At 35.7% G+C, this 11945-nt stretch overlaps 1 protein-coding gene across 1 annotated transcript in view; it reads right to left on the bottom strand.

The window, feature by feature from the left end:
• Positions 1-1432: 1432 nt before the first annotated feature.
• Positions 1433-11945, bottom strand: part of LOC106883681 (cyclic AMP-dependent transcription factor ATF-6 alpha) — a 15320-nt gene continuing 4807 nt past the window's right edge. The window contains exons 5-14 of the mRNA XM_014934783.2: positions 11602-11914; positions 10734-10912; positions 9061-9138; positions 8612-8719; positions 7667-7764; positions 6280-6543; positions 4834-4998; positions 3852-3969; positions 3680-3764; positions 1433-3113 (exon numbers count right to left, since the gene is read on the bottom strand). Coding sequence (XP_014790269.1) covers positions 2938-3113; positions 3680-3764; positions 3852-3969; positions 4834-4998; positions 6280-6543; positions 7667-7764; positions 8612-8719; positions 9061-9138; positions 10734-10912; positions 11602-11914 — 1584 coding nt within the window. The 3' untranslated portion in view covers positions 1433-2937. The remainder of the gene's footprint in view (positions 3114-3679; positions 3765-3851; positions 3970-4833; positions 4999-6279; positions 6544-7666; positions 7765-8611; positions 8720-9060; positions 9139-10733; positions 10913-11601; positions 11915-11945) is intronic.

Genomic DNA, 11945 nt, shown 5'->3' with positions numbered 1-11945 from the left:
GAAAAGTTCTACATTATATTGTTCCCTCGGATCTTTGTGATTTGACGGGCAACACTTGTTTTCTTAACGAAACACTTTCAAACTTGGGACACTGGTAGAATGTGTCATATAAAACAACTTCTCTTAACCTTCTTAACAAAAAATTGTACATCGCAAATTATTTCATGTTAAAGTTGTCGTATTTCTGTAATTTCAACCAATCACAAAATAGACAAGTATTCGAAGTTTGAAAGTGTTTCGGTACCAAAAAACACTACATAAAAAAATGTTGCCCGTCAAATCACAAAGATCCGTTCCCTCTGTGTTCGGCCCTGCGTGGCTAATAAAGAAATCTATCTGTCTGTCTGTCTAATTAATCCTTATCATATTTATTAGAGTTTAAAAGAAAGCAGTGGGCGATGGTGGTGGAGGAAGAATTGCTACCAATATTGCTATTGTAAGAAGTGTAGTGTTGACGACCACGATCATGATGATGATGATGATGGTGTTTTTGGTGATGGAGGTGATCAACGCTATTCTTCAGGTAAAACAACTTCGCTAATCGATTCTTTCTCCACCACTAAACCTTGTTTAGAATTTCATCATAAGAGAAAGTACACTTAATATCGATCTGTGGTGTCCAGTATTTTAAGAGCCTTGAGTTCGATGAAAAATTACATCCGTGAATATTGACTTTAATTTAAATGTTATTAATAACACTCAACAAGTGGAAAGCACTTGAGCCTCCCTCAAGCGAGAAAATGGTGTGGCACAATGTGTCGTTTTTTTTAGTTTTTTTTTTTTAGATCTGATGTTGTTTAAGGAAGATTTGACTGCTATATCTAGCAGGTCGAGAGACTGGGCTTTACTTGCTGACGTTTTATGTTTTCTTGTAGCTGAGTTCCCATGGAAACGGTATATCGGTAATAGAGGTTTCTGATTGGCTGAAATTACTACATTTTTAAATAGTTCTGAGCTTTTAAAAATTAATTTAAAGAAAATATTTAAAAAATGTAATTTTCGTCGTCAGATGCAAAACTACTTCAGGGAAGAAAAATCTGGTGGAAATTTGAAATACTTGAAGTATTTGGAAGAATTTGAAGTGTCAAAACACGTATTTTCGTCGTCGCATGAACCTGTCAGTCAATCCTTTGGTTGACAAAGGAGGCGACTCAATGTCAACATTGCGATGGAAAGTGTTTTGTTGTTGTTACTGATAGACTGGGCAGCCGGTTCGTATATAATTGCTGATCCTCAGTGTTTAACCTCTTCACTGGATTTAGCTCTATGTGAGACATATTATCAAGAAGTTGCACCATACGATACCAACTAAAATCACAATCCATATATTTATCTCTTCTTTCCGATCGTCACTGGTATTAATAAAAAAAAGATTGTTCGTTAAAAGTAAATTGCTAATAGCAAGGGATATCAATAATAAACAAGAGATATCAAGAGTGGTGAAAGTGTTTATTTTCAGTCAAAACTCCAAGAAAGCTATCAGGAGAGCAAAAGATATTTCAATGCATTACACAGCCTGCAAGCTTTTTTCATTCTCGAATTGCAGTGAAGCCATTTTGGCCTCTTGTCAGATGATTTTCATGGCTGAATTCATTCTCTTTCACTAAGTGAATAGTGTGTGATATCAACATGCATACATAATTAGCGACAGCTCTTTCTACAAATGCTGTTTTTCAAAGACACAGCCTTGATTACATGTATTGTGTTGCACACAAAACAGGGCACTCCTTATTCATGCTTTCGCCAACACAAAGGACCATTCTACATCAACTGCTGCAACTCAAACAACAGACAATTCCACACGTACTATGCTGCTTGAAGACCATTTTTGCTACATGTGTTGTTGCCAACAGAACAGATCTTCCTACATGTACTTGGAGAGAACATGGCTCCTTTTACACAGAAAGAATATATCATTCAACATGCATTTCTACATGGAGAAGAAAAATTCCTCACACTTCTATTAGAAGCATGTTTAACTGTTGAATTCTCACAAAACATTTGTATACACACTTGTCTATATAGACTCACTTGTATAAATACACACACACAAACATACACATATATGTACATCTTTTACTTGTTTCAGTCACTGGACTGTGGCCAAGCTGGGGCACTGACTTGTAAGGCTTATTTTTTAAACCTGGTATTCATTTTATTGGTCTCTTTAGCTAAACTGCTAAATTACGAGGGACATAAACAAACCAACAGGTGGTGTGGTGGGGTACAAACACTGAGATACACACACACACATATACATATGACAGTCTTCTGCACAGTTTCCATCCACCAAATTCACTCACAAGGCAATGATTAGCCTGGGGTTATAGAAGAAATTTGCCTAAAGTGTTACACAGTGGGACCAACCCTGAAACCCCGTGGTTGCAAAGCAAGCTTCTTAATAACACAGCCATGCTTGCCCCAACATACAGAACCAGTAGTATATACACAACAATGCATATACAAAATGACTTGTATACACACACAGGTGTGTAGACTAACTTCTATACATGTATACACACACACACACACACATATTCTAAACAGCAACTGAAGGTCATATTTCTCTCTCTCTCTCTTAGTTATGAATGAACACTATGCTCCCTCTCTGATATATTTTACCACCACTCAATAAACTCTCCTCCTGAGCCTGTCGAATGCGTACCTCAAGTATGTACATCCACTCAATACACTTGCGTAGTTGCTCCCGCAAGGTTTCAACCCCATATTGTAACAACTCACGCCATAATGATATGAAACCAATGTATATTGTGTATTATAAAGAAGTATACGTGTCTGAATGTATAATGTATAACTAGAGTTTCTGTCAACATCCACGTTACTCTGCTAACTCATAGAAACAGTTACCAAGGTGAAAATATCCCCAAACAATAAATATGAATAAATAAAAAAATATGAGTCCCAAAAGATTTGCTCTTATACTTTTCTCTTGTGTTTTGTTGGTTTGCTGTTGGTGTGAACAGAATGAGAGCCATTTGGTTGTAATTGGTTTCTTGCCTCGTACTTATCGTGAACGTGTATAAGTTGGGTGCTGACAACTTCACAGTCAATTTGAATCAGTCCAATACTTCCGTCCGGACGGTGCACAGAATCTAGAAAATGGAGAAAAATAGGAAAAAAGGCTTCAAATAGAAATCAGAGACAGAATCCCTACAAATTTAGAAACAAGAACTGTGATGATGATTATATATATATATATATATATATATACATATAAGAGGGGAGGACCGAAATCCTTCAAAGGGATGTCAAACCTCCAAGTCCGTCTTTTGGTAGGGTCCCAAATTATGGTTCATCACAATTCTCTATTGTAAATCTGTGGGTGGGCTCCAGATAAACTGGTTTTGCCTCAGAGTGATGTATAAGAAACAAGTTTAAAATTATGGTCCTTACATATAATTCCTTTATTGAAACAAATCTAGTTTACACCTGTTTCCAATAGTCATTACAGATAGGTTCACTCAATTGGTCTATTGATCAATTGAGGTAAATTGAGAGACCTAAGAAAATTAATGCTACCTTCATCAGAGCCAATCCAGGTTCCAGTTTGGCCCTTCCTAAAGCCAACTTCCTATCCTTACACCATATTAATTATTGGAGACAGTATCTATCTATAAGTACAATGTTGCAATAAAGTAAATAAAACTGAGAGTCTCACCATTGAGGGCTAATGCTGGCATCATCATGGACATCCGAGGTCGCATAGTTTTATTGTGCGCAGTTGCAGGGAGTAGAAAGTGATCCTACGGAGACAATACAAGACATCTTTAATGCCTTGGCATTTGTAAACACTCAAAAAAAATAAAAGCACTATGATCATAGTAACTTACCATACTTAAAGATAACACATAGAATGTATCATTTCTTCGAGGAATATTTCTAAGGTAATCCTTCTTATTTCTGGGACCATTTTCAAAAGGAAGCAGTTCATATTTTTGGTAGTCAGATCTAATATAAGAAACATAATGATTATCAAGAGATGAAGGGAAAAAATTAGAGATTTTTATAAATAGATTGTTGATTTAAATAAAGAACATGATTTATTGCATCAAACAGAATGAACAACAGTTGAAGTAACAAGTTTATTCTCTTCTGTTTTATGTCCATTTTCTACCAGGTAAGTGAAATGATTTAGACATGAACACATTATTGAAGCAATAATTAATAAAATCAGGACTGCCTGATCGAAGTCAGGACTGCCTGATGGATGCCAGGACCACTTGACTGGCTCCTTTGCTAGTGGCACGTAAAAAGCACTATCCGAATGTGATCAATGCCAGGCCAGCCTGACTGGCTCCTGTGCTGGTGGCATGTAAAATGCACCCACTACACTCTTGGAGTGGTTGGCGTTAGGAAGAGCATCCAGCTGTAGAAACACTGCCAGATCAGATTGGAGCCTGATGCAGCTGGTGGCTCTCCAGACCTGTCAAACCATCTAAACCCATGCCAGCATGGAAAGCAGACGTTAAACGATGATGATGATGATGATGAGAGGCACTTGCAGTTAATTACTCAAATATAAAATAGGAGTGGAACCTGTTATCAGCTGGACAACTCAGGTAAGTTGCATTAAATGCCTTTTACAAAGTATTTGAAGGGTATTTAATTACAGTTTCATCCTCTTAGCATGATATCAATTAACAGATCATAGAAAGTGAGTAATGAGATAATATAGATAAGGAGACAGAATTTAATCAACTCCAAACAGCAAGTACAGGAGTTGTCAAATGTTATAGATCTAACCAAGGATACAATAATCATCCAAGTCACTTTATGAACCTGTGTGTTCTCGGTTGATAGTGGAGTACTTACTTGAGCTTTTGCCAGGCCTCAAAGTGACCATTGTTTGAGAATTTCTTGAACTGAAACACTGTTTCATGGTTGTGGTTGTTCTTTTTGAAAGCAGGTTTCTTTAAAGTATTTTTTTTCTTCTGCTGTTCAAGTAACAGCATCCAGTCTGAGAGATCTCGAGCAATTCTGAAAGTGACAGAAATAGCTTTCCAATACGTTTGTTTGTATTCATACTCATATTTGCACACACACACACACACGCGTATGTGTAACATGTTGATATGTAAATGTAGGCACAGGCGCGACTGTGTACATTGAAGCTTGCATCTCAACTGAGTGGTTTTGGATTCAGTTCCACAATGCAGCAGCTTGAGGAATGGTTTTTTTACTGTACCCCAGAGCTGCCAGCCAATTCCTTGTAAGAGCAAATGGTCGAGAGAGAAATTGTATGCAGCCTGTTGTGTGTGTGTGTTTACAACCTGTCCTGACTTTAAAATGTCATTGTTTATAGCTAAACAGAAGACATCCACTGCCATCCTTAGTGACATAAGTGGTGTGTATACACACACACACACACACACATATTGAAGATAAAAAGCAAAATGCATTAACATCTTTATGACAAAACAAATTATGCCTGAAATGTAATATTTATTTCATCCTTTAACCAGCTAGATCCAGCCCAAATATTATACCTGTTTTTATGTTCAAAATGGCCAGGATTAGCCTCTTACACTTCCTTACAATATCATTTTAAAATAAACAATTACATCTTTTTGAAATATTGATGCTACAAGATAAGACAGGATTCATTTTTTTAAATATGGATAAATAAGTCTTAGCTTTAACAAACAGTAATCTGAACGCCAAAGGGAAAGTCAAGAGGTTTTACTTTTTTAAAATAATTATAACTGTGTAATTAATGATTATAATGAAGTTATAATTTTGTAACTACTTGTTGTATGCAATATTATTATAATTAGATAATCATATTGGGTTGTCTGGAAAGTTTGTGCCGATTTATAGTAGCTTACCTTTCGACTTATTTGCCATGAAACCACATCAATTCTGGGAAGAGGGTATTTTCAAGTTAAAGGAAAGATGGAGACGCATTGTGCAACAAAATGGTTCATATTTGGTTGATTAAAAATGTAATGGCAAGTATTTATTGACCCTTTTCTTTCCTTTAAAAATCGGCACGAACTTTCCGGACAACCCAATAGAGCTTGACTGTAACAGGGGAGATAATACATGGAGCATTCGTTTTCTTCAATTCCTAGCAAATATGCATATTTAAATGCCAATGAATGTAATCTCTTTGATTGATGAGACATGTTCCACCTACTGTGCTACTGAGGCACCTTATTTTATCTACTGTTGTTCAAATGCTCAAGTACTACACACACACACTCACACGTTTATTTTGAAGCATTATCCTGATGAATGAGAAAATGCTGAAAGACTTACCTGATTGATTCTGTTTTGTTGAACTCACTTGAACATTTCTGTCTTTTAGAGTCTGTATTATTTGCAAGGAATGGTGGGTGTTCAAAGAGAACATCACTACTGGGTCCTACTTTGCTCATTCTATCTGTCCACTTTGAAGACAAAGCTTCTTGTAGTAACTTGCCACCATATTTATCACCAAATGACAATAGATGCCGACCAAGTGGCATGCTGAATTCATTTTTTAAATTTTCTACAGTACTTGAGTCTTTGAGAGAAAAGTAACTGCAAAAGGAAAGTATATGTGAAGAAGAAAATGAATTTAATGTTGGAAAAAATTAAATTCAATAAGCATAATTGAAGGTGGTAAAACAAAGTACAGAAATTTGTGATATTAAGATGTGGGACAACTGGTCACATGGTCATGGATTTAGACCTTATAACTACAGCTTTTATTTGTGCTTTGGTAAACATACATAACTCTACTGAGCTGACAAACAAGTTCCACTCCTATTGTGCAACAAGTGGTGGGAAGGACATCAAGCAACAAACCCAACACCTTAACGATATCCAAAAATCTAAATGAAGGAGTCAGTCAGTTCATTCTAACAGTGAAAAGAAATCCATCGTTCATTGTCCTGATTGTTTATTAGTCAGATGGAATTGATTGATGCAGATTGTCTACAACTGGGTGACCTTCCTGTCGTTAACCCTTGCCTGTTCCCAAGCAAAGTAATACTTCCTGAAGGGCAGATATATATTTTACTGGAAGATTAGAAGTGAGGGACACTGATTGTATGACAGTGACACTTATTTGCAACTATCAGAGGATGTGAAGGCAAGGAGACACAAACATACAGGCACATGACACAATGGGCTTCTTTCAGTTTCTGTCTATAAAACTCACTCCCAAGGCTTGGTTAGCCTGGGGCTATAATAGAAATTACTTGCCCAAGATGCCACACAGCGGGACTGAAACTGAACTGTAAAGTAAAAATCAGATTGGTCATAGACTAAACTGGGATGAGAACTGTTATGATACCAAATAGTTTGTCTTTTCGAATCAGTTGTGCCCCATTCCAGGCAATTAAATTCTGTTCTCTATGAGTTTTCAATTAAAACTTGTATGTTGAAACAGAGCTTCATCTGCTCATAATAAGACATTGCAAATGCAGTGTCTGTCTGAAACATTTAGCAAAATACATTTGTTGTGGTAAAGCTTTGAAGAAAAACAGTCTGAAAATGATGTCTTTCCATCAAGACATTTACATATTAAAATACAATTCAGTCTAGCAAGAAGAACACCAGGAGTTAATTATACAACTTTTTTTTAACCTAATAATCTAGAAATATAGAAGTAATTTCGTTTATGAAAGACTCCATTCATAAAGTGAGATAATATTCTTACCTGAGTGGTCCCAATCTCATTGTTAACATGAGAACTATAGTCAAAAGGAATGTCTTTTTGCTACTTAACACAGGAACACATTTCTTCAGTTTGGCATTCTGTAGAACACAAGTGGAACAAAATTATTTAGAGATGGCTAAATTGTTTACTTTTAATAATTTTATGTAGACATTAAAGACAAGATTAGCTCATTTTTTTAAAGAAGCAAAAAAGAAGACATTGTTTGGAGATTTCTTCTTTATGGTTGTCTTCTGGCTTAGACTAACTAGCATGGACAATATTCTACTTTATGAAAGGATTTATGAAAAACAACAGGTTTCCAATAGACTAATTACTGTGTCACTACATTTCAGAGTGTCTGTAACTCTGTGCAGAACAAATACCACAAAGGGTATTTTTATTTGAAAGGATCCCCTTTCTTGATTCCCTTGCTAATGTTTATATCTTTTGTTGATATATATTGGCAAAAGATATACAAACAAATGTCTCTAGGATGGCTATTAATGTTGGTCAAAGTGAGGCCATAGAGAAGACACCTGCCACCACGTGGTTGTGAAGTAAACAAGGTGAGAGAAAGATGACAGAGTGAGAGGTAAGTTGAATTAACCGTAGGATTAGCTACAACCTAACAACGTAAAGAGATAATTGTGAAAATAAAATTAGAAAAGTAGAATATTATTATTTTAATACTGACAACCTTAAGAAAAGAAATGCAGCCAGAAAAACAACCCAAACAAACAAAAGGTTACATCTTAGAAAGGAATTCTGATCCAATTAAGATTTTTTAAAGCTCAATTTGAAAACAAAAGCAGCACAATTTTTAGATATAAATGTAGATTTTTGAGACAACCCAGTCATGGACATCAAACTTTGTACTAATGAACGTTGATGAAGTATTTTAAAATGTGTAATGTTTGGAAATTTAAACTTTTCCATCAACAATACCTCAGATTCAAGTAGGAAAATTTTGGTTTTCAGTTTTTGATTTTCTTTTTGAAGTTCATCATTCTGTTTGGTGAATTCATTTAAAGTTGCTTCCAAGTTTTGGAGATACTGTGGAAAAAAAAAGAAAAAAAACCCAAAAAAGATGAAGATGGTTACAATAAAATTTAGGACTATAAAAGAGAATATTATGAATACATCTCATAAAACAAAGAACGACAGAATTGAAAAACATGATTTGTAGAAAAGTGACAAAAAGAGAAAAAGAAATAAAAATAAACATTCAACAAAATACTGAGGTAAACTTAGGTTTAAAATCACACAGCATCAGTGAATAGTGAAAGGAGATGCCATGGTTAATAAGTAGGAAGGGGACAGGGGACAGGTTAGAATTCATTACAGCAAGATAAAGTGTAACCAGTTTTAGAAGTTAGATATAACATCCGACCTACCTCTTTCTTCCGTTTCCGTGATAAACTGGCTGATTCTCTGTTTTTGATCATTCTCTGTTGTCGTTTTAATGCTTTGAACTAGAAATCATTAAAAGAATAAAGGAAAATATTTCACATTTGAGATGATAGACATACCATCAGCTAGAAACTGTCAATTCTACTCTCCACTGACATCAGATATTGGGTATTTATAATGTTTCAGCATTAGGCAAACAACATGAAAGTAGAGATAGATAGATAGATAGATATATATATATATAGAGAGAGAGGGGGGGAGGGAGAGAGTACAGAAGACACAGGTTGGTATGTCATTAACTGACATAAATCCACCTCCCTCACTTAAGGGGCTTTTTTTGTCTTGAAAGTTCCCTGATAATCTCGCTGGTGCCACATAAAGAAAACATCCAGTACACTCTATTAAGTGGTTGGCATATTAGGAAGGACATCCAGCCATGGAAATCCTGTCAAAACAGACAATAGAGCTTTGCAAAGTCCTCTGGCTTGCTGGCTCCTGCTGCACCATTTAACCCACACCAGCATGGGAAATGGACATATGATGATGATGATGATGATGATGATGGTGGTGAGGAGGATGAATGAGAATCTGTATTAGTCTAGTGGAGGGTAGTTGTGTAAACAATAAAACAATTATAATTTAAGGTGAAGAAGAGACACGATCACATTTTTGAAAGTTGGGTTTCACAAATAAAATGTTGAAAGCGTAACTGAGAATATGTTGAATATGGTAATTATTTAAAGCAACAACTCCAAAAATAAACTCTCAGGTACTTAAGCAAAGAAATTATATGGGTAAAATATTTAAAAATAAAAAAATTAACAAAAATAATGTTAGGGGTTATAAGAAATGCTATAAGTGATAATTTATGAGACCAGGTCATTTGGTAGCAAATATCAATGAGAGAATATTCAATAAAATACATATTTTTTTACAGTCTTACAAATTTTTTATTTTATTTTAGTGTGATAAGGAACAATCCAGAAAGTCTAGGAGAAGGAAAAAGTAAGAAAGACAGGTGAGGCAGAAATATCAAAAGTTTTGTAAATGGAGATGATGGCAGTGGGTTACTGACCAGGTCATCCTCAGGGGTCAGATGGAATTTGTGGAGGGAGATTCTCTTTAGCTAGATGCTCTTCTTGTCACCAACCATCACCATTTCTAAGAAAGGTTAATATTTCCCTATGACCAGACAGAGTTTCATACAAGACTTGAAACAGATGACACTGCTTGTATGTTTAGTGACACTCACTTACAAGTATCACATGATGTCAAGGCAAGGAGACTCACATACTTATTATGTACATGTGTGTGTGTGTGTATGTGTGTGTTACTGTCTTCTTGCATTGACATTAAACAATAGTTGTGTCACCAACATACAAGCAGAGACATTTGTTTCCAGTCTTCCATGAAAATCTGTCTGGTCATAGGGAAATATTACTTTACCTGGATAGAGGTAGGTGAGAGTTGGTGACAGGAAGGCCATCTGGTGGTAGAAAAATCTGTCTCATCAAAATCCTGTCCAACCTATGCAAGCATGGAAAAGTGGGAAGTAAATGATGACAATGATGATGAAGCACCTTGTAAAATGGGATCTAATCAGATCAATGCATGTCTATCGATTGATTGACCTACAGGGCATTATTTGTTCACTTACACTGTTATTTAGGTTGGAATGCAAAGGGTTGGTGCCATTCATGTCAATAAATTCAGATGTAACTGTAGTTGCATCATTCTGTGGCTGAAGATCTGTTGAAGAACAAACTTGGTAGTTTGGTACTGAGATTCCATTGGATGCAGTCTGCGGTGGTACCGAGGTGGGCCAGCATTCACCATCTGTTCAATTAACAATAGCAAGGAAATCAAAAATCATCTGCAATTAAAATCTATAGCTAAGTGCTTTCATTCTACAGGGTTGGTTCAGCATTCTTTTCTATAGTTAATGTCTGTGTTGTTATTCGTGCAATAAGGGTTATAATAACTGAGCCCTTTCTTGTTTTGCTTATCCCCAGGCAAGCCCTGACTGAGAGATCTATGATCAAAGGCATTCCAGAAGTGACCATCCTGTCTTATACTCAAGCACAGTATAGCCAAAGCTGCATTATTCAGTGTGCCCATTCTTTTTAAGAGGGTATGGATTAATTTGAAAGAGACTTGACAGCTACTTCTAGCAAGTCGAGTGACCAGATGAAGGTTCCCTTTTAATGAAACAGTTCTATCAATTGAAAAGTAAATTTAAAGACAGTTTCAAGAGAAGCATTTATGTTAAATTAAACTTCTAAAACAGTTTATTCAACTTTGTCATTATGGTGTTAAACACAAAAACAACAAATAGTATATTGCAATATTCCTCCTCAGGATAGTTCAACATAAGCTGTATTCACTCTTTCAGTTCTATATTTGAGAGATGAGAAATTATGTACATTATTTACATTTGACGCAGATTAACGATTCTGCTAGCTCGCTGCCTTAACAATGGTAAATATATTGAAAATAAATAGTAAAACATTTTCCTTTACACTTACTGGTCTTGGAAATAGTCAAAGGATTCTGGCCATCGGACATTCTTGGTTTAATCTTCACTTTAGAGTTTACAATGGTGCTAATGTTAGATGATGTTAGTGTTGGTGAAGGAATTGAGGTGAGACAGGTGACCGGCTGAGTGGGAAGAAGATTTCTCTGTATGACTGGCATGACTGAAGGGTTAGTCAGATTTGAGCCAACGCCAGGGTTGATTACAGAATTTGCAACATTGACATTAGCCTGATTTACAAAAGAGAGGACAAAATCTTTTGATTCCGACTTTAGATCAGAATGGTAATGAAACTGGTCATTTATCTGGCAGAAAAAAGAAAAAAAAAAAAAAAAA

Source organism: Octopus bimaculoides, chromosome 10, assembly GCF_001194135.2.
Source record: "Octopus bimaculoides isolate UCB-OBI-ISO-001 chromosome 10, ASM119413v2, whole genome shotgun sequence".
Classification (NCBI taxonomy): Eukaryota; Metazoa; Mollusca; class Cephalopoda; order Octopoda; family Octopodidae; genus Octopus; species Octopus bimaculoides.
This window is presented reverse-complemented; position numbering and strand designations above follow the sequence as displayed.